Here is a 24,256-nt window from a genome sequence, read left to right as displayed (position 1 = left end):
GCTCTGCAATTTGGGTCTAAACCACGACACCTTCTTACAAGCTGCAGCTCTTCACGAGCTTCTCCAGTGTGGGTCCCTTCCGTGGGCGCATCCTTCAGGATCAGATGGCTCCAGTGTGAATCCTCTGTGGGGTCACAAGTCCTGCAGCAAACCTGCTCCAGTGCAGACTTTCCACGGGGACACAGCCTCCTTCAGGCATCCTCCTGCTCCAGCTTGGGGTCCTCCATGGGCTGCAGGGGGATAACTGCTCCACTGTGCACCTCCACGGGCTGCAGGGACACAACCTGCCTCACCATGGGCTGCACCACAGGCTGCAGGAGAATCACTGCTCTGGCACCTGGAACACCTCCTGCACTGACCTCGAGGTCTGCAGGGCTCTTTCTCTCACAGTCTCATTCCTCTCTTCTGGCTGCTGCTGCTGTTGCACAAACATTTCCAACCCCCCTTCCTAAATATGTTACCCCAGAAGTGCTACCTTTGTTCCCGATGGGCTCAGCCATGGCCAGTGAGTCCACCTTGGGGCCATCTGGCACTGGCTCTATTAGACAAGGGGCAGCTTCTCATAGAAGCCACCCCTATAGACCCCTCGGCTACTAAAACCTTGCCACGCAAACCCAATACACCTGCAGTGTCCTGCAAATCACAAAGACTGAGGTTTCTTGCCACTGAGGAGGTTTTGACTATTGACATGCGGAGATTATTATAGCAATGCTTTTACCATTATCCAGGTCATTTTCTCTAACATTAATGACATAATAGAAATTTATGGAAGTCTTTATTGAATCTTAATTGCACCCCAGGACCACGACTGAAATAGAAAAAGGGACTGAATTCTGCTTTGACTACTACAGCAGATGCTGAGGATACAGAATCTTTGAGTTCAGATTCTTTAATTTAAGGGCAGCTCCCAATTCTTCATATTCACATCCAACATTGTGGTGGTTTTCCGTGAAGTCACACAATATTCTGTCAATTCCAGACTCTTGCCAGCTCTGTTAGTTCTCTTTTAGAGTAATACCAATGCATGGTCTGATAGCCCAGTATGAAAGGTGGTTTTGAAGGGTGAGATGGCTAATTCCAGTATTTATTGCTACTAGAAGCCTCTGATATTTTGTGGAGGCTTTTCTTCTTCTTTACAAGGAAGAACATTTTAAACCAAAATACCACTGAAGAATTTATATTGCATCTTCCTCTCTAGCAAATAAGTTCAAATTAGCTCAATTTAAATGGTGACATTTATCAACCATTAATGATGAGAAATAATGTAAATTGAGGACAAACCTGTTTACAGTTTAATAATGCACCTCAAGCATCTGCCAGGAGGGTTTACCAATGCCTAAAGCCTGCCATAAATTACACTCTTAGCTGAGAAGTTTGAAGTTTTTGAGCTCACCTCCTGCAGATGCCACTGAATATTAGAGATTCCTAAAGATGAAAAAATAGAACTCCTTTGGTTGAAATTATGTCCCTCTGAGAAACTGTAAAAACCCCAAAACTGCAAAACCCAGGAAGTATTTGAACACTGACTTAAAAACAAGGGCTGCGCTTCACTGTCATCTTGTGCATCCTTAACCTCTTAGACAAGATTAAGCCAAGATCATACTTAGCATGAACAGTTTCCACAGCCCTTCACACTATTGGTGATCTCTTCTTCTAGTTTCTTCCTTTCCTCCTCTTTGGACATACGATTATTCCTCTCTTCCCAGTTTGGATGGTTATGACTATCGAGTACTTTGCTGCTCTGTGTGTGCCACATTTCATAGTAGAGATTGCTAGGACTTGCAAGGAGGTCTGTGTGTCTACCACGTTCCACAACTTTACCCTGTAAAAGAAGAGGAGTAAGTCAGCAAACAATATCAACAGATCCTTAAGAACATAAATGCTTGTCACCCAAACCAAACATGTATTTGTCTTTGCTTGATAACAGACACACACTAAGAAGCTAAAAGAACAGAGAGGGAGGGATTTGTACTAGATAAGCAAAACACATTTAAAATCAAACCCTAAAACCCATTAGTGTAAACTGTGTTTTTAGATGGGTGCTCAGTAACTTGTGTCACTGCCCTAATGAAAATCAAGGGAGCAGCTTGGTTCATCTGTGCTATTCTCGAGAGCAAAGATGATTTATTGCCTATCACTGTGGAGATGGGAAGGAAGACCTGGAGAGGAGAACTCAAATCCTACAGACAGCAAAACACCACCACTCTTCAAGAAAACAGACTCATCTTTTTACTGCGAGATACACGTTTTACGCTCAGCAACTTCAAATTAAAACACTGTACTCCTTCTCCAGCCATTATTCTTTTGGGGAAAGACAGCATTATACAGACAGCTACATGGGTTTTGTATTAGAACTAAATTCGGATCTACAATTAAATCTACCTCCTTGTGACAGCTGCTGATGAACATGCTGGGAAAAAAACTGGGTCTTGTCACTTCTATTCCTAGTCGTGCTGGTGGAATCTGAGCAACCATACACTTGACCAGCCTAACTGCAAAATGTATTTTAAACTTGCAGAGGTTAATTTCCAGAGTTCACTGTAGTAGAGCCTAGGCTTTGAATTATGGCCTCTTTTTCCTTCAATGAGTCTTGAACAATCATGTAAAAGACCATTAATACAATGTTTACTCACTCAAGAATTATCCTGATTTTACCTAGGCAAAAGGTGCTGAAAAGATGATGCCCTACTTCCATTGCTAAGCAAAACCAGCCACAATCATCTTGTCTCATCTCCACTGCTGAGCCTCATTTATCTGGTTGTTAACACAGCACTCATCAGTCAAGCTGGGATGACAAGAGGCAACTTTCTGCTGAGTAAACGTCAAAAGATGCCACCTGAAGCAGTCGGGCATCACAAGTGATGCACCACGCTGCCTGCCTTGTTCGCAATCTTCATTATACTAACACCAGTCATGAAAGTGAGCACCCTAACTGGTTTACAGTTTGAGGTTGTGCTTTTATTTTTAATGTAACAGTTACACTCTAACACAAAACACACTCGTAGTAAGCTGTGAAAACTTGCCTTGAAAACAAAAAGCTGCAGATTGCCTCATAACATGTGAAAAACATTTGCAAGATGCTTTAACGTGTGGTTCCATAAAGGATACACCTTAGGAAATGTGATCAAAATGAAGGAAAAACTCCACAGAGCAGTACAAGTGATTTCTTCTACAACTTCAAGAGTCATAGGAAATGAGATTTGTATGGCAAAGATAGTCACGAATGCCACCATTTCATAAGACTTTGTTCCAATTCCCCAAGAAATCATTTAATGTAGTGTAGGAATAATTTATTTTCTTTTAGAGATGCATATTTTAGTCACTAAATACACCTATGATCACAAGCATATAAATAGCACCTGAAACAAGTGAATGCAGAGATATATTTAACATCCATTATCAGCAGATTAGAGCGCTGTATTTTCAGCATTATCAGTTAAAAGAGTAACTATGAAGTTAGAATGAAGACGTGTTTATTTTAAATCTATAGCCAGATATGGGTGAGAGAACAAAATGGATTTAGGACAAGCTGACTGTGAGATAACAGCTTAACAGTGATATTAGTAAATCAAATGTTTGAAACTTCTTCTTTTCATTACAAGAGAAGCATATAGAGAGGGAATAACCAGACTTTTCTACAAGTACAATAGAGAATGATGATCGGATTTATAACATCATTTGACCGAACAACAGTTTTATCTGTATGGAAACAGAACATGCAGTCCTCTCTCCTTCCTTGGAAAGAAAAAAACACAATGGATGTATGTGAAAAACGGACATTCAATAAGTTCTAAGAATAAAGTGTAAATTGGGGGAACACATGAGGAAACCTAATCTGAGAGAAGCATGTAACAAATGAGGTTCAAAATATGCAACATTAAGCCAGTCCCAGACCATCAAGTGGAATTTGTAATCATCCATCCGAAGAACATGTAATTAAATGAACTATGTAAATGAAGTGAAAATAGAACATACAAGAACCACACATCCAACTGATAAACTTTGTAAATATATAAAAAGCAAAGCATCAGCTTTTAGAATTCTCTGATATGGTTCATCCCCAAAGAATGGACTTTGGGGCTTGATGGGAGTATAATGTTTCAAAATGGACACACAGACTCTCTAAAACCAACACTGCTGTTATGTGAAAACCACAGATCCCAGGGTGATCTCCTCACCTGATCCAGCACAATGATTTCATCTGCATCAACTACTGTTGACAACCTGTGAGCAATGAAAACTGACGTTCGGTGCTTCACCATGTCCCTCATGGCACTGAGAATATTCTGCAAGATTCAAAGAGAGACAAACTCTTGACACACTCCTGGGTGGTACGAAGGGAAATAAAACCTTGTCTGTAAATACACAAGTTGCTGTAAGTAAGTTTTGAGAAACATTTCCAGTGCTGCTGCAGCTTTACAGTAAGAACCAGCTACAAGTACCTACACAAGAGCTCCAAGCACGAACTATCTGTGGCTCTGAGTATCCACAGAAAACCACACATATCCCAAGGGAAAAAGGAAGAGAAGTGTTACGTGACTGCAGGAAGAACTTCCCTATGCAGCCACGCTCAAAAGCAACATAAACAGCAGTAAAAACATGTGACAGTTATAATACTTTCAAATCAATTAAAGTTAAAGAAGAAAACCCCTCTCAATATCATGCCAATACGGAGCATGTAGTTAAAGCAATCCTGAGAATTACCTATCCACAGCTTCCACCTTCCTCAACTGCATTCAAATGCAAGCAGCACTAGTTGGGAATTTGTGCCCCCACTACAGTAACTGTCCATTCTTCCTGAGAAACACTTGCCTTTGTCTGAAAACATTCCCATTATCAGACATACTCTTGTGGGAAGGACTCGTTTCATTTGCTGCCTTTAAAGCTCAGTTCTGCTGTGAAAGTTTCAGCTTTGCTTGTGGTTCTTGCAATAAATACAGCAAAACAAGAGGAGGAATCCAAGCAGCTTTCTGTAGGATTGTGTTATGAACATTTCTGGCCCAATGAGGAAGCTCTACTATGAGTGTTGCACTATACAGATGTACGGTTTGTACCCTGATTGTTTTGTATCTGGAAAATGAAGGTAATTTAGTGATTACAGGTCAATAAATTTGCTCAATAATCTGCATAAGTGAACACAAACATAGCTCTAGCTCTAGTTTTTGATGACATTAGTTTGTGAAATTACTGCTGGTGCTGAGAGCTTTTGTGCTTAAGCAGAGATGTAGTTATGAAGCCTGATGCAGTTACTGCGGTCGTGTCACGACACCTGTGTCACAACGCTCTGCTGTTTCACAGCCCTTCCTGTGAAAGGAATACAAATTAATACCAGCACTGCAGGTCCCACCTACCTGATTTACAGCTCAGAAAGATGCTGCATAACAAACAAGAGGCTTTCTGTGCTGCATTATGTCATGATTATTTGTAAGACATTTTTAATGACTGCTAGATGTCACCTAAACATCCAGCAGTGGACTGAAGAGCTTCACACTTCATGGTCACCTCAAGTACTTGCAACAGCTTCAAGAGATAATTGTTTAAGAGTGACTGGGACCTCAAGAGTGCACAGCAGAAAATACACCCAGGGTTGATATTCTTCATTATGTCTAAAGATAGACAGACCAGACTCCAGCCTTTAGGAAACCAGCTTAGACATAGAATCTCCTAATAATAATACCAGGAAAACACATGATAGCAATGTGGCAAAAAGAGATTTCTTTCTGGGAGGAAAAGAATGAGGAAAAAGCATCAGAATCAGCCATCATTACACCACTTAAGTTTTGTATTTTTATATCCCCATTTACCTCTTCTGTAATTGAATCTAAAGATGATGTGGCTTCATCATAGAGAAGAATAAATGGCTCCTTTAACATTGCTCGAGCAATTGCAACTCTTTGCTTTTCTCCTCCTGAATGGGGGAAAAGGGAATAACAGATAAAGTTATAACCATGATAATCTCTATTCATCAGCAGGCAGGACTGGTTTTGGGGGTGGTTTTTTATTTAAATATACTTCATAGTTGCTACTGATAAAGGTCTCTACATGTTACATGAGATATCACACAAGTTCCTGCTCTCTGGTAAATCCAAAGTGACTCAAATTGCTTATCCTTTTAGAGATCCTTTCAGGTCTCTCCTTGAAATTCATCTAACTCTTCACTCCATAATGGCCCAGATTCAAAGCATCCCCAACAGCTTTAACCAGCAAACTTAATCAAAGAACACAATTAAAATGGTGCTGAAAACCACCTTCATTATGCCTGCTGGTTTCTGATGTGACCAGGTTTCAGACTAGTTTCCTCCCTTCACAATTCTCACAGCCAACATCTACTCAAGAGTAACTTAGGACACCTTTTACAGTTAGGAAAATGTGCATTTGAGAACTTAAAATCTGCTAACCATTTGGTATGCAATGCAAACATTTCACATTGGTGCTCTTGTCCTCCTTTGTTTTATTCAAGACTTCAAAACATTCCATTTAATACCATTACATTCTTGTTAATGTTCCATTCCTATCAGGAGAGAACATGCTTTAATAAACCATTTAAAAGGCTGATGATAATGCTGCAGTTCAAATTTTAAACTGTCTTTGGCAGAACACAGTAGCAATTAGAATTGTACAATTTACTCAGTCTATTTTAATATACCCTCCCTTTCTCACCTTTAAAGCCTGTTCAAAACTCAGCTTGACAATACCCATGTTTGAAAGACATTACAGTAACTAAATCCAAAGTCTTTCCTTATATTTGTAGCATATTGATTTGTTTCATGTACTTCTCATATTCAGGACAGCAGCATGTTAACCCTTCCATTTACAGTCAGGGGTTGGGACTGTTACAGCTCTGTATTACAAACCACTGAAAGGGATTCTACTTGAAAAAGACAAAACAACTTGGATTTCATCATTTACTCCTGATGAATCAGTCACTGAGACCAGTAAGAACTGCACTAAATGCTCACTTCACCATTTTAATTGATAGAGTTCTCATTGCAACTAAGGCTTCTTTATGTCTATTTTTGTACCATGCAAGCAAGAGAAACCACACTAGGGGACAGAAACTGAGATACTGAGCCTGTTATCCATGCTGCTGTACTGCCATGAGGGATCTTGTTTGCATTAAGGTTCTTGCCAACTATAAAAACAAATCCAGCACTTTTAAAGTATCAAGACAGCACTTCTAACATAGTTAGAATGTCAGTCCTCACAGAGGTAAACTGTTAATTTATTGGAGGAATCCATAACATACCAAATTCTTGCATACAGGCAGAATCCAATTTACTTAACTACGACACTCACTTGCTGCCCCCAACAGATTTATCTATTCACAGAAACAGGGGCCCAGATTAAGACTGCAGCCTTTATTGGCCCTACGCATCACCACCTCTGTTAACACATCCAAGAACCACATTAACTGCAACTGTGCCTTTCACACAGACACCCATGGCAGTGGTCCCCAAAACCATTTTTCTTCCCCTACCACACACATAAAATGCCTGGATTTTAAAGAGAGCCACTTAAACTCACAGAGCTCTCCATCCCCCTACTTCTCCCACAAAATAATATCTAAAATAGACAAAGCGAATCAGGACTTCATCTTTTTGTTGGAGGTACAAGAAGCCTCACCCAACTTCAATGTTAAACAGAATCAGAAGTTAATCTAATCTACACCTTTAAAACAATTTAGGAAGCCATTCCATTATTCAGAGATTCCAAGTAACAGATGCTGTATTTTTACAGAGCTACTGAAGGAACTCAAAAATACACCTCTGACATCTCCAACCCATGAAATAGCCAAACCACTTCTGGCCATTATAACTCTCTTATCAATGAAAACACTGATATAACAAAAGCACATGGGATACAGTGGACACACTGGCTCCACACTCCAACCCAAAGCCACACAGCAGGAGCACAGAATCAAACTTCCTAAGAGCCGAGCACGCAGCTGCATTTAAGATCAAGTCAGGGATGAGCAGATGTTTCTGAGAGCATTAGCTCATGATTCCTGTCCCCTACCTGTAAACATCACTGAAGCTTGTTTATTACTATTGTTTGCCAATACTCGTATAATTTGTTGAAAATAGAGAACTGAAGCTGCTACTTCAATGGCAGACGCCCACTCTGAGCTCTTTTTTTATCACCTCACAAATCCAGTGTCTTTCTCCTGAGAAACATTTTACAGACTCTTTTTATTTAAATGAAAAAGATGAAAAGAACACACTTCACTTTCTAAATGGCACTTCTGTTAAAGCACTGCTAGACAGGTGCTTATGACCACCACAGGGGTAGCACAAAAGGAAGGATGCAGTAAAGGCATACCCCAGTTTCAGTAAAGGGTTTGTTAAAGGAGTTTCAAGGTCAGAAGGAAACACCAACACATCTGAACACACTTCTCCAGATTCAGAATTGGACATAGACCCATGGAATGATTTGAATTGGAAAGGACCTTTAAGATAGAGTCCAACCATCAACACAGCACTGCTCAGTCCACCACTAAACCATGTCCCCAAGTGCCACATCTACATGTGTTTTCAATACCTCCAGGGATGGTGTCTCACCACTTCTCTGGGCAGCCTGTTCCAATGCTTGATAAGCCTTTTAGTGAAGAAATTTTTCCTAAAATCAAATCTAAACCTCAACATAAAACTAAGGCTTTCAGTAACCTGGTCTAGTAAAAGATGCTTCTGCTAACAGCAGGTAGGTTGGTCTAGATGATCTTTAGAAGATCCCCTCCATCCCAAATCATTCTGTGCTTCTGTATAAATGCCAAAACATTTCAAACCTATTGTTAGTCAAATCCTCTTTCTAGAAATTACCAGTCTGGGGAGACAGGCAGCACAAGAGAAATCTTTCATCATTATCACAGTTCTCTACAGTTCTGCCAGTACCTATCTTGAATCTTCCACTCACCCAGATTTGTGCTTCGCATATTTTATCTCCCTTTCAACCCTCTCTGTATTCCCCTTTTGCAAATGTGCATGCTTTCCCCTCCACATACACTCTGGATGCAGAATGTAACCTCTGATCCTCTGTTTCAAAGAGACCAGAACTTACGACTCCAGCATCTTCACAGCAAGAAACACCATACACAGCTTGCTGCCTGCAACAGGCAGCATTTCTGCCTGAAACTATGCTGCATTCCTGTGCCTCTGGATCCCCACCAGCCCCATGTGCCTTGAAGATCCACACTCCTCAGCACCATTCTGAAGCAACCTCAGTACCCTGAAGTTTCCAGACTCACTGAGGTTGTTTCTCTCTCCTGTAGGGCCACAGCTCATTCCCAGTGGAACAGAGCAGTCTGCCCTCCACCGCTCCACCCTACATGCAAACAAAAATAACTGAACCGTTCTTTGGTCTATCAATAAATGGTGTCTTGTGCACAGAGTCAGAGTGGAAGAACATTACACTCTGCCACGCATATTTAGAGCTTGCCAGACAGTAAGGCCTTGTATTCAGGAGTTTAGAAAGCCACTGCAGAGCTGTAGTTCAAACTGCATATGTACTGCTGTTCCTGCTGCTACTCTTAGCATACCCAGCGTTATGTTACCTACCTTGTCAAAATTCACTTGCTTAAACACTTTTAAGATTGTATTAGAAAAAGATACCAAACCAGTATCAAAACCTGTGCCTCACCACTTTACATATGGGCTAGCAAGTTTAGGTAAAAACTGTAACATGCTTTGCTTTTTCAAAACAAGACAACGGGAGATGGCCTATCGCATCCTACATGCAAAGCACACGTACAGAAAGCTCCCAATTCTAGTCACATGCATTCCACTACCCAAGCAGTTTACAAGAGAGATCATTTTTACTTCAAGGTATGCTCACACATCAACTCATTTAATGCTGCCTCTTGAAAATACACCCCTTTAAATATCTTGTAGAGTACAGTCGCCTTAAACTACAAATCCTGGCATTAATATTTAGCCTTGCAACTATGTTATAATGCAAATAAGTTAAAAGCAAGTCTGATTGTCACTTAGTGACATACATGACTTAGTGGTGACTTGGCAGTCCTGGGGTAATGGTTGGATTTGATCTTAAAGGCCTTTCCCAACCTGACTGATTCTACGATTCCATGACTGAGGAGTAAAATATAAACTTGGAGGTATTTGCAAAAGGGATACGCAGACCTTGTGCACTGAAGAACATACCTGAAAGCTTGAGTCCTCGTTCCCCAACCTGAGTGTTGTAACCATTTGGCATTCGAAGAATTGCATCGTGGATTCCTGCCAGCTTTGCTGCTGCATACACTTCTTCTGCTGTTGCACCGATATTGCCATAGAGCAGATTGTAGTAGATAGTATTATGGAAGAGAACAGCATCCTACATATATGGAAAGGATATTTTAAACAAGAAACCATGAACAATAGGTTAAAAACTATCCCCAGTCCATGAAAGAAAACAATACAGAACAGCTCAGATTTCTGCAGAAAGTGTGAAGGTGAAAGTATTTGGGGAAATTTCTTTTCCCAATAATAGGATTAATACATTTTGTGTCCTAAATATGTTCTGCACGATTTTACCACTTTGCTAACTCATTATAGAGGGTAATCTACTATAAAGCTAGATCATTTAAAGCTGGAGGCAGTTTCTCATGAAGCATGATGACCTTCAAAGGAACTAGACACTACCACTGCATTAGACTTGGCCTTCATTGAACCACAGTGTCAGAATACTGAGATTTACTACTTCAATGGGCTATCTGAGGAGAATGAACCATGGTATACCTGAGGTACGACTCCTATTGCCTTTCTCAGACTTTCCAAACTGACATCTTGTATGTTCTGTCCAGCAATGTAAATATTTCCTTTCTGAGGTTCATAGAAACGAAACAATAATCTCACAATTGTGCTTTTCCTGAAATAGAAAAGAATTAAAGCTTATGTTACACTCCTAGTTTGTCATTTACTATCTCCAATCAGAACTGATGTCACAAACATAATAAAAAGCAAAACACAAGAAGAAACACATTGAAAAACAAAATGCTGCATTGATTGGCATATTTAGTCCATTTACCCACCCTGACCCACTACCTCCTACAATGGCCACTTTCTTTCCTGCAGGGACTTCAAAAGACATTCCAGCAAGGACTTTCTGTCCCTGAAGGTATTCAAAATGCACATTATCAAAGGTGATGGCAGCAGTCTGTGGTGTGATCTGCAGGGGTGGAGCCAGCTCTTTGTCCTATGAAGAGAAGAGTACCACTTTATACACTGCCCAGCAAGTATCTCAAGCAGTTCAACAAGCCGAACAGTCCATTTCCTAGCTCAGAAGAAAGGCAAACAGACACTCCAGCTTGGATGGGCTGAAAATCATTACAATCCACCACATGAGTGAAATGGGTTTGTTCCTCCTTTGCCCCAAAGGAGGTAAAAATTTCTGCTTAAATGCTCTGCTTCGTAACTTCTTTTGCAGCACTAAACTCGGCATCATTAATTATAAATAAATTAATCATCTAGCACCAGGCATGAATACTTAAATAAAAGAGATCTCAATAGAAACAGAGCTTTTGTGAAGCAACTTTTGCTGTCACTAAAAGGCTCTCCGAGAAAAAAGCAGCTGCTATTGCACTAACAGCACATAAAGAGGAGGCAGAACAGCATCCTTACACAACAGCTTGAATAGAAATTAAACCTGGAAAGTAAGAAGCAGGGTGAAATGATGGCATTGCCAGAAAACAGCCCTATTAAATACCCAGATACTTTAGGAAAATAAGCTACTACTTACTTTAATTTTGGTATCTACACTGAGAAGTGTAAACAAGGTATTCATATCTATAAGTGCTTGTCTTGTCTCTCTGTATACTGTTCCCAGGAAGTTTAGGGGAAGAGAAAGCTGGAACAGCAATCCATTCACCATTACTAGATCTCCAACAGAAAGGCTGCCTTAAGACAAAACGGATGTGAGAGAATAAGGAGACTTAAAGGGTTGTCTTGTTAGGAAGCACCAAAAGATTAAAAAAATATATATAACCAAGTCAATCAAGTCTAGTTTCTTTTATCCCATTTTTAAACTCAGATGTTTAAATAGCAAACCAAATGCATTCCCACAAGATCAGATTTTACATAGAAAGGCGCCTGAAATGAGGGGCAATGCTTGTGTGGATTTCACTTAAAAGATGTAATAGCATCTGGAAAATTAGACAAGCAGCATAGCAGGAAATTCATGGAAAACATCAGATTGGAAAGTTGTCAGTTCCACAGAGAAACATAAAGGGGCCTAAATGAGTGAGAAGGGGAGGAACTGCTACATGACAGCAAGAATGGGGGAAGAATCTGAAGTACAATTACAGACAAATCCAAATGACAGAACTTGTCATGATCAAGAAAGAGGACCTGCATGCTACACACAACAGAGCTGCTAAAGCATATAGTGAGAACCTCCAGGCAGCTTAAAATCAAATACACTGATGAAAGGAAAACTCAGGATGACACACTGGCTAAAGGTAAGTGCAGGGTCAGTTCAGCTGAAACAGGTCCTGAAAGATGATTTAAAGCTGTATTTCTACCATCCTGCTTGAAGGCTATTCTAAATTTTATTAAGGACAGCCATAAACTGCACCTATTGACTTACCCATTCACAGCATAACTCTTCCCCATCCTGGCATCTCTTAAAAGAGCAAAGCAGACGCAAGAAAGGCAACATGATATAAAGGTCTACCCTTCAAACAGATCTGGATGCTAACAGTGTTCAAAGAATCATTATTTTTACTCTGAAATCACCTTGCTTTAGCTGAGCCTCATCCCAGTGCTGCATTCATCTACTGGATTTGAAGCTTGTACTGTGTCTTGCTAAACAAGAAGGCTTTACTTCATGTAGTAAATTAAACAAGTACAGATGCAACACTAACATATTGAAGCAATTGTTTGAATAATGTGGCCTTATTATTCTAAGGAAAGTGAAGGACACCAGTAATAAAACTACTGGAGACAAAGCACATGAATATATGCATTACACATTGCGGAAAAGTTCTGATCCTTGGCAACACGGGAAAGGAGGGTAAAAAGAAAGGATCTTTATAGAAGGTCCACAGCAGTATTTGTATTTATATAAGTGTCTTTCAGAGCCCTTTAACAGAAACTTCCCAAAATTTTATGACAAGCAGCAGAAACACCCAAAACCTCTCAAAGTAAACTATCACATCCACCATACGTTAATTTTAATTAACACCTCTATTATGAATGAATTAAAGGTAAAAGAGAGTCATTTTTAGCTTACAGACAGATGAGTTACCTGCAACAATGCCCTGGCTGGCAAGCACCATGATGGCCGTCAAGCCAACGCTAAATATAGCACTCTGTCCAAAGTTGAGGAGAGCCAAAGTAGAGGTAGTCTTCAAGGAGGCATTCTCATATCTCTTCAAGAACTCATCATACCGCTGGGCTTCGTATTTTTCATTATTGAAATACTATGATATACACAAAAATAACAACTGTGACAGTCTCAAACATACTAGAGTGTATACTTAGTTATATACTTCAGTATAAACATACTACATGCACAGATATACACACAACCCCCCTTCAAGACTTCTAATAGTTAAAAAGAGATAGAAGATTAATATGTGGAAACAAAACACATGAGCAAACCCCAGCACCTTCTGCACTGGGAAAGGAGACATTAGAGATCCCTACCATACTCATTCTGGTAACACTGGGTGCCTGTCTTGCACAACTCCTACCTTATTAATGTCAAAGCCAAACACCAGCTGCCATTTGATACTAAAAAGAAGAGAATGTTTCTGCCTCTGTGCTAGAATATCCTTGTGACTTTGTCTAGAACAGTACTTCTCACACAATAGCTACTTCTGAGTCCTTCTTCATGGCTGACACCACTGTTTATCATCCCAGTTCTAGCTCTCCAATTAAAAGTAGCATAAAATGAGCATTACCCAGGACAACCTCAAAGTGGCTCACAGGATTTTTTAACAGTAGCAGTACAAGAACTGATAGACCTGCTCTTTAATGTGAACATTGCAATGGAGTGCTGCAAACCACAACAGGTAATGAAAGCAGTACACAGGCCTTTGAGAAGACAGTATGCTGCAGGCTGACATTCAGAAGACAACTTTGCAAGTGATGACTCTTGCAGAAACCGAGGGTCAAGGTGACTGCGCATGAAAGAAACTTCTCACTCTTACTAGCAAATAGGTTTTTCCAAGCCCCACTAATGACTTTCACGCTACCCAGTCAATATCATGTAGTGCTCTTCCAATGAGTAATGTTTATCAAAATATGCTATTGCTCCCCATTTGTAGCCCTACAAAAGAATCTTATTGCTCACTCTCCTTAGACTGACGGAAGAAAGACAAAGAGCCTGGCAGTAAAGACTGGTCTTACCTTCACAGTCTCATAATTCAGTAGTGAGTCAATCGCAGCATTACCAGCATCATTATCTGCTTTGTTCATTTCTATTCGAAACTTAGTCCTGTAAAATGAAGGCTTAATATAGTGAAGAGTTCAGGCTGAGGCAACACCAAGTACCCTGAGGAATCTGAGGGCAGGCCTTACCTCCACTGAGTAATCCCTATCGTGAATGCTGCATAGGCTCCTAGTGTCCCCAGAGTCACTAAAGCAAACTCTGCACCACATTTGTAATACTGGAATAAGTAAAAGAAACAAACAAGAAGTTATATTCATGTTCAAAACTTCACTGTTGTCTCAAAACTCTAACAGCTTAACCCAAGACTAGGACTCTGAAGGTCCCTCCCAACATACTCCCTGCTCTGAACAGCTTAAACCAAATACAGGTATAAACTCAGAAGGAAAGCAGCAAGGAGAAAGGTGCAGATAAAAAGGTTGGAGGAGATAACCAAGAGCTAACGTGTTATGACACTTGGAGTTATTTTTGCCATTATAAAACATAAATGTTGCTGATGTTTGTGTTGTTATCACAAATAAGTATTTGTTTCCATGCTTTTGGGGTGGATTTTGAAAGCAAGCTGAAGACTAGGAAAGAAACAAATGGCCTTGCAAAAAAACTGAAGTGTTTTCTCTACTTCAGGGTACATCAGGAGACAAAAGCTATAAGAAGAAGAATTAAAGCACCATTGCAGGCTGGCTCACAGCCAGCTTGAGTTGTAACTTCCAAAGGTTATAAAATTAAATCCAATACCAACAGGGGTTTTAACTCATCTTGTTACATTCAAATTTTATTAAGTCCTTCTAAAAAGAATGGGGATAAACAAAACAAGATTCTTGCTTTTAATTTAGTCTAAGCTACATATTTATATTTTAGCCTGCAAATACCCAAAGATCCTGATTTCAAAGACAGTAAGTGTGATTTACAAAAGAAAAGGTTAAAATTAAGCTTAAAACCTGCAAGAAGCAGCCTATTTTCCAAAAGAAAATTTTCACTTTTAAGTTCTGGATAAGGGAAGAGCAGTATTCAGAAGAGAACCAATAATCACTCCCTCATCTATCCTCAACATGCTAAGACACAACATTCCGTATGAAGATAAGGTGAGAAAGTTGGGGGTGTTCAGCCTGGAGAAGAGAAGGCTGCGTGGAGACCTCATAGCAGCCTTCCAGTGTCTGAAGGGGGCCTACAGGGATGCTGGGGAGGGACTCTTCATTAAGGACTGTAGTGATAGGACAAGGGGTAATGGGTTAAATCTTAAGGGAAGTTTAGATTGGATATAAGGAAGAAATTCTTTACTGTGAGGGTGGTGAGGCACTGGAATGGGTTGCTCAGGGAGGTTGTGAATGCTCCATCCCTGGCAGTGTTCAAGGCCAGGCTGGACAGAGCCTTGGGTGACATGGTTTAGTGTGAGGTGTCCCTGGCCATGGCAGGGGGGTTGGAGCTGGATGATCTTGAGGTCCTTTCCAACCCAAACTACTCTGCGATTCTATGATTCCTGGACAATTATATTCTGCTTCCTCAGATTTAAAGTAACTAGTATTTGAAAATTACATATTGTTCTCCCTTACAGCAGTTGCTTTCACAACCACCTTGTAAAAGCAATTGTTAATGCTCAGCAGACTTTGGTAAAAGAAAACCAATGTATTATTCCTAAATGAGACAATTCCAAGTCAGGAATAAACACCACTTACCAGAATTCCACTGACTAGTGCCACTTCAAACATTGTAGGTCCCAGATTAAATACTAAAGCACTAAGAACAAAACTGATGCCTCTTGTTCCTCTGTCGATGGTTTTTGACAGAGCTCCGGTTTGCCTACTTAGATGGAATGCCAAATCCAGGTTATGAAGGTGCAGAAACACATTCTTTGCTATCCTCCTGATTGAATTCTGAGCTACCTTCCCAAATACTGCATTTCTAGCTTCGTTAAATAGCGCTGCCCCAGCTCTTGAGATACCATCTAAAAAAGATGAGAAGTTTATGAAATTAAAATAGTTATATTTCCAAGCTCCCTTCATGCATGAAATTACATTAGGCTCATTCTTTACATATTTTCAACATTTTTAGTTCAAAGGTAATTTATACTTAACAGGTCCAAACCTTTATGCTATTTTTCATTTATAAAGCATTGCACAGATTTTTGAATCAGCTTCTTCTGCAGCTGGTTATATGAAAGGGCAGGATTTATAATCAAGAATCATTTCTATAAGTATTATTTCATATTTTAATTAGAATACCCAGAAGCAGGTCACAGAACATTGGAAATGGACAGCAACACATGGAGTAACTGTGAAATAACCATCCCAGGTGCTTAGCAGTGCACAGGCCAAAAGCTCTGCTGTCCCATTCCCTTAATGAAGAACGTTAACACTTGTTAATGGATTTGGGAATACCACTTACAGCCAATGAGAACAGCAGTTGCCACAGTTGCCACTGTACTTGGTGCATCGCTGAGGTTGAGGATGTTTCCAGATATCTGGTTAAGGCTGTCTACTGCGTATTTAAACATGAAGGGAACCAATATATTCATGGCCTAAAAGCATAAGAACATCAATTAGTCCATATGCATTAAAGCATCTACCTATGGAACATGGCTGTTTTTCTGAAATTGCTCTACTGTTATATTTAGTTCTTAACCACTTAGTGCAGGTGAGATGGCTCTTGATTTCAAGCACAATGCTCTCCTATTAAGTCTTTACTCCCGGTACTGCAGGGTTAGTTTGTCTCTCTCGTGGGTTCCTTTAAACATCAATTTTTATCCTAAAGAAATCGTACAAAGGCACTTAAACTGAGGTTGAGCACTCAGTACAGCAATGGCAAGACTAGAAATGAATCAAATAGCAGACACACACCCCATGCTCCTAAATTACATTGCCATTACAGGTTGTTTGCTCTTGGAGTTGCTGACAATATTCACTATGAAGAACTACTACTACAAAAGAAATAACTCACCCTCATAGTGCTAACACTGGGTCAACGGAGATTATGTATTAAACCAAATATGTATTAATGGATGTATTAAACCAAAGCTCTAGTGAAGCCCAAGAAAAGAAGTTAACCTATCCTTTGTCTCTTCTGTTAAAACTACCTTAATATTTCAATAACACTTTCCATTTGCAACATCACTGTAAATATTAACTTAATATCTATATTAACCCAAGCATTTAGCAGAGCAGCACAGATGATTTTCCATGCAGACCATATAGCCAACAAGACACTGCAGACCACTTCAACATGAGCCTTCAATCAAAACACCAAAGTCCTATCCACAACCTGGACATATCATACATCACTGGATGATTCTGAAGAACACCAAAACCCAAATGCATCTCCTGTAACAGTGGTGTCTCACCTACATGCAAAAAACCAAGCTGGCTAGAGGTGTAATTAGACCAACTTCAGGACTTGCACAATTGCAGCATGAGGGAATACTAAAAACCTTACAGAAAACACACAATTCTTAAGTCTTGTTAATGTTCTATTGTTATATCCCTCACTTGTACCAACAAGAAAGAAAATTGTCATCTAATTAATAGATTTAATTCAAACAGCTTCTAACAGTGAAGATTTCAACATAAAGTATTCAAGGTTTTAGCAGCTGATCAAGTACGTTAAGACCTACAATCTTGTACCATGGCAGATGTTAAAATACTTCACAGTGAGCTCACTCTGCTTGAAGTTGAGGGCTCTTTTTCAATATTTGGGAAAAAAATTATGGGTATATAGCAAATTATTTCACATGAGAAGAAACAAAAAACCAGAACAGATTGACACAGATATTTCGTCTCTCTCCACCAAATGTTTTGTATACCCACTTAGATCCTGGTTGTATTTAGGGACATCTGTCAGAGCTGAAAGCCCACTGAAAGAACTGCAAATTAATGGGATAAAACTAGGTCTCAAGCAAGAAACGTGTAAAGTCTTTCATAACTTCAGTACAAATTCAAGCTGGAAGACAGGCTTTTAGCAAGCATAACAACTATACCAGTATCAGATATTCCCAGTGATACAAATTACTGTAAGTAGTGGAAGACTTCATTCACCAAGAGGGAAAACTGGGGTTTTGACAATACTTCCTTCAGTTACAGTTAAATAATTAATATATAATTATAATTAAAATTATTTTTAATGTTATATTTAAACAGTTTTAGGCAAAAGCCTTAAATACGAATGAGGAAGCAATCCACTTTCTCCTCTTCCTATTGGCATCTCCCCTGTGAAACAACTAAGCAGGAACAAACCCCAACCAAAGACGACCACATTTTCAGCACAGCATCATCTAGACAGCTCCCGAGAGGAGCCAGATGAGATCTGAGAGCATCTAAGCAAGATTATTACTGGTTTGTGAGCGCAAAAAGGAGAACAGCTGAAAGATCAGGCCCTCCTTCAAACACATCCTTCTGCCATTTCTCCCGTGCAAGCCTGAGCCATTCAGCAACAGCTCCCTTTTAATAGATTGGAACTGTGGAAATCTCCATTAAAGAAAATACCTGCGGTTAGCATTATCTGCAGAAAGCCAACAAACACCATCAAAGCAACAGTATACAATAATGTTTGATAACTTCAATTAGACACAGCAAACAGGTTACTGCCATTACATGCTTAAACCTTAAGCATAAAGCCCCACAAGGAACTGAGGAGGCATTAACAGAGATTCTGAATCTTTACAACAGCAAAATTCCACTCCCTTCCTTCCCCTGTACAATCAAAGCCCCTCTGCTTTCCCTTCAGAGTCACTGAAATTCAATTTTTGGGTGGCATTTTGTTCTTAATAAAGACAAATACACTAGCACGTGTGTTAGGGAGGTGACCAACATGACACAGTGCAGGTTTTCCTGGGAGACACTACTCGGTAGAAAATCAGAGTATTGTCATGCAGATTGCCTTGATTTGCTGCAGATTCGCACAAATCCCTCTGCAGGCATTGTACTCCTCAGCAGACCATGCTACACTACAGGTAGTTCAGAAATAGAACTACAGATAGATCTTAAAGTCCATTTCAAGAAGAGAGATGTATTCTTTAAGATGCAGCTCTCCACTTGCAATTAATTTAATCAGTTTTGCAGAAACGTCTTCCTTTACATCAATATAATTCCACCCAATAGAGTTTTAAATGAAATTTAAAGCCTGGTCTCAGGTTATAGCTGTTCCGATTCCTGGAGGGTAAAGCTTGAATAAGAACAAGGCAGCACAATATTGCATTTCATTAGCAATCTGCTTTCCAGTAATTTAATATTAACAAAAAGAAGAAGTTAATCTTACAAAGTTTATAGCCAGAGAGATGAGAAGCCATTATTAGAAACAGGCCTTTGCTACTCAATTTGTTAAGTCAATGAAATCACATTCACATGAATGGAAACAAAATCGCAGCCTTTTACATAAACTTAGAGCTACCTCTGTAGCAGCCTGGTTTTGCTGTTGGAGAACAAAAAGCTTTAAGCACACCTAAGTACACTATGAAAAGCCACCATGCAAAACAATTGTCTTATGCAATGTATAGGTTTCCCTCCTCCTCCTAATGCCCAAAAGCTTGATACTTGCCATTAAAAAGACCCTTTAAACACGAATTTGTACATTTTCTATTTATAATAGTGAATTAACAGCTTATCCTTGCCTGAATTTATTGGAAAGCAAATACGCACCCAAGAAGTCATCCCAAGTCAATTGCCCACATTTAACAGCATGTTATACTATAATGCATCATGCTTAAATGAGTTTAAACATTTCTTTAAATGACTGCACTGTTTTAAGCTGACAATGCATCATCTCTATTCCCCTGTGGGACTACACTATGTTTATGGCACACAGTCTTATCTTTCACTGTGCTCTTCCCAGTATTTCCTGTTGATAATAACGATGATGAATTGGTGACAGGCTGAGCCCCAACAAGATAAAATTGGTCTACACTGAGCTCTTCTTTTGCCAATAATTCAATGAGAAACGTTGACACGAAGATGACTGAATTTATCTCTGGACCGATATAAATGTACACATTCAACAGCTCCATTTGTGAAAACATAAACAGAAAGCTCCACCACTGGCAGAGGTAAAACTGCTAAAGAAGCTACATAATGTGATCCAGAAGAGGGAAGAAGCATCTGGCTTCATGTCTCCTCCACATTTAATGATGACCTGAAATGTACTTTTCCCACTAGCAGTTTCTAAAGGTTTATTGTCATTATCTAACTCCATCTGAGCCCATAAAAAGGGCTCAAACTCCAAGATGTTCTTAACTTATCAGATAGATACCGTTATCTTGGCATACAGGCTAAATTTACAACACAACCCTTGTGTCTTGCCTCCCTTGCCAACCAATTTCTTCTCCTAAAACTTAGAGGATTAGCAGTCAGTAGAAATGCAGAGTCTGAAAGATTTCTCTGGCTCATGAATAACACATGCATGGTCTGTGACCAAGAGGCCAAAAAATCATTACAAGCTGACAGAGGTGACAAGTGATTTTGTCATATTCATGTGTTTAACCCAGCTTCTCAGAAGCCCAAGCGCTCTTCTTGTGCCACAGAAGGAAAAAAGAAACAGAAAAGTAAAGCAGCATTTACCATACATACAGCAGTAGAGAAGACAAAAGCTGGGAGAGGGAATGTGGAGAAAGAAAAAAACAGCTATGTAGGACCTGAGCAGGCTGTTAACACACAGATGATGCCCTATGTACTCCCCTCAGCTGCCTTGCTGCTGCATCTTTCAGATCACACATGTCTAGATAGGCTATAAACATTTAAGGTAAAAATTTAAAGCGTGTCATAATACAATGAATCGTCCAAGGAATAAAAGACCTTACTAGCCCTAGAGCAGACTCCATCCTGTCAGCAACCAGTCATAAAAAGCCATACAAACAGCTCACTTTGAAGGCTAACAATACTACCAGTGGTTATGTGTAGACAAAAAGGCACCAAAAATCACAATCATTTGCTCCATGACAGGCAACTGGACCTCACAAAAGGAGCCAAGACAGATTGTAACTGCAGGCTCTTCAGTAGCTGCACACAAACCAGCTTTGGTTTTGAAACAGAACTTCACTGAACTGGAAGATTTAGAAACAAATATCTTCTCAAGCAGCAGAGCAGCAGGTATGATCTCCAGCTTTTGGACGTTTGGTGGGTAAGCCCAATCAAACTGGGTGTGATTAACTCCTAATGCTTTTTCCTATGACTGAGGATTTCCTAACCTACCTCTCCTCTGGGATTCCTCTGGAGTTTTCTTCAGTAAAACTGAAGCCACCCTACAGAATCTGTCTCAGAGAGTCACCACTTGGATCTTTTCTCCTGACTGGAAACTTAACTTTATAAATACATACATATAAAACCTCACCAAAATCGGAGGAAATTGTCCAAAAGGTTTATAAAAGCATTTCTTATTGGGGAAGGTGACTCGTATTAGGCATCACATAGTTCTCTATGCAAAACCCCCACGAACGAGCAGCTTTTAGACAAAATCCATAATAAGGACTTAAGTCCTTCAGACACAGACAAGTTCACAGTGAGCAAAGAAACTGGGTCAGGACTGCAGTGAGGAGAAAGACACGGTGGCATTCGGGTGCTGACACATGTATATAGCAGAGAAACTTTAGCAAACTTAAGGTTTTTTGTGTGGACTATCAAGTACATTGTAATTAACCTCCCAAGCAGTTGGAACAAAAGGGCTCCCAAAAGGGATAATGAGGAAGCTGCACAGCATTATACATAGTCCAGACAAGCCACAGGTAAACTAACTGGATCTCCTCTAGAACAAAGTGACCTGTAGTTTGCTCTGGAAGATAAGGAGATGTTCAGGGCTCAAAGCTATGACAGAGAAACTATAGCTCTGTAACAAACTATTGCATGTCAGTTATGTCACAGTAACTACACATATACTGAACGTGTAAGCATGAAGTAGTTGAAGAAAGTTTAATCCCCAAAGGCAGAGTGGGGATAGCTCAGGTGATGAGGGGTAACTTCTTAGACTGTAGTTACTCAAAAATGTTTGAGCTCTACCAAGGCTTTTCATGACTGAAACAGAACAAAACAAAACTTTATCAAAGGAGAGCTAGAAGACATCCCTGAAGGTTTTCACCCCAGCCAGTTATAACATACACCCTGCAGAGAGCTCCCTGTGTGTTTTCCCAACCACATCCAAAACATCCTTACAAAACACTTGTGCTTTAACAGGCACCTTCTAAAACCTGGGCAAAGCTCAGCAGGTTTTCTGCTCTGCTCCTGGGAATCTGCCCTGGACATCAGGGCTCCCATGATGCCTTATGCAGAACCTGAAGTAGGGAATTTAAGAGAACACTTAAGAGAGATCCAAACATCCAGTTACTTCCCTATAGAGCAATTAAGTGCATGGTTTTCTGACAGGGGGGAGCATCTCTCTCCATCCCAGCAGAAACATAACAGCCCTGCATTATATCAAAACCAGAGCTATTTCCAAGAGTCAGGCATGCTAGCCATCAATTTTGTTTTCATTATACCCCAGAAAGCTGCTTGAAACATTAATAGATTTTCTAAAAGCAAGGTACAAGGCTGCCACATGCAGGACCAGATTCATGACTCACATCCTCCATCATCTTCATATAACCTACAAATTGGGAAAGTGGAGGAAGAGAAAAAGAAGTAAAATACTTCCAACTTACTTCAAAATTGCCTTCAGGTTATTATTATTAACAGTATGATACGAGGCTTTAAAAAGAAAGTGAGTTAGAAGAATTTTCATATCCATCTGCTAAATACACATCACAAAACCTCAGCTAGCCAAGCATATAATCAGTTATCTATTATTGTGAGGGCAACTGCACGGTGCACAAGGTGAACTGCTCCTTGCAGCTGCATTTTGAGCAGATAGCTTACCAGTGATTAATGCTTTATTTCACACAGGCATAAACAAGGGTAGAAGTTCACCATGTACAGACATGCTACATCCTGCGTGTTGTCACCTGCATTATCAGCAATGTCCTGAACAGCAGCACAACCCAAAATATCTGCTGTAGCCAATACCAGCTAGCAACTGATAGACTGCTCATGAGAAGGAACTGCAGACCAGAAGATTGGCCTTACCTCTTCAGCTCACATAAATGAGCACATTTCCAAGTACTCTTCTTTCAACACCTATATAGCAGAAATTCATTTCTTCTCTCTTTTCATAACATGGCAATGTTACTGAACGCTAGTAAGTTGCCAGTGTAAGCAGCTTAAGTGCTGCAACTCACTGATTAAGTAGTACCTACTTTAGCTTATCCCAACAAAACACTAATATTGGCTTTATGTTTAGTAAAATTGCCATTAGAAAGAAACCCTGTTGAGCCATATGAAACACGCAAAATATTTGGAGTAAATTTTGTAATCAAACACATACTTTTTTCCTCCAAAGCAAAGGTTTTGTGCAAAACCTCAGCATTTGCTCTTCTAAACTATTTCTACAAGGTCTGTGAAATCTGAATATCCTCCATTAATTTGCTGAAAGCTTCTGCATGCCTACTTCTTTCTATGAACAAATAAATACTAATTTTGGTGCAGGCAAAGAGTATGAGATCCTTTCAAACAATGAAATAAAGGTAAGCATCCCTCCATTTCATAATCAAAAGACTACCAGAAAAATAGTTTGAATGAAAGCATGGTTCAATATAAAAAATAAATTATACAGCTTGTTTCATGTTGGGACATCAGAGGAGTCCCTGAAACAACAGAAATTTCACTGTCATCCCACAGAGAAATACCAAAAGACTGGAGCTCAAATTCCCTTTTCCATAGCACAGCATGAGTTATGAGTAGATACCACCAGTTTGCTCAAGTTCAAAGTAGAAAACAAGCATACAGCCTTGAGGAAATCCAGCACCATGCAAGAAAAGATCTGTAAGCAACCTCTAACTCACATTTCCCATCTTATGATGTAAATTATTAAA

The 24,256-nt window shown here is 39.8% G+C and overlaps 1 protein-coding gene across 1 annotated transcript in view; it reads right to left on the bottom strand.

Moving 5' to 3' along the window:
• Positions 1-758: 758 nt before the first annotated feature.
• Positions 759-24,256, bottom strand: part of ABCB7 (ATP binding cassette subfamily B member 7) — a 38,596-nt gene continuing 15,098 nt past the window's right edge. Inside the window, exons 5-16 of the mRNA XM_034064248.1 lie at positions 16,765-16,897; positions 16,056-16,324; positions 14,514-14,602; positions 14,343-14,430; positions 13,237-13,411; positions 11,731-11,888; positions 11,024-11,187; positions 10,731-10,860; positions 10,155-10,326; positions 5,805-5,908; positions 4,179-4,286; positions 759-1,822 (exon numbers count right to left, since the gene is read on the bottom strand). Of these exons, the coding sequence (XP_033920139.1) occupies positions 1,604-1,822; positions 4,179-4,286; positions 5,805-5,908; positions 10,155-10,326; positions 10,731-10,860; positions 11,024-11,187; positions 11,731-11,888; positions 13,237-13,411; positions 14,343-14,430; positions 14,514-14,602; positions 16,056-16,324; positions 16,765-16,897 (1,809 nt within the window). The 3' untranslated portion in view covers positions 759-1,603. The remainder of the gene's footprint in view (positions 1,823-4,178; positions 4,287-5,804; positions 5,909-10,154; positions 10,327-10,730; positions 10,861-11,023; positions 11,188-11,730; positions 11,889-13,236; positions 13,412-14,342; positions 14,431-14,513; positions 14,603-16,055; positions 16,325-16,764; positions 16,898-24,256) is intronic.

This window comes from Melopsittacus undulatus, chromosome 6 (assembly GCF_012275295.1).
Source record: "Melopsittacus undulatus isolate bMelUnd1 chromosome 6, bMelUnd1.mat.Z, whole genome shotgun sequence".
Lineage (NCBI taxonomy): Eukaryota > Metazoa > Chordata > Aves > Psittaciformes > Psittaculidae > Melopsittacus > Melopsittacus undulatus.
This window is presented reverse-complemented; position numbering and strand designations above follow the sequence as displayed.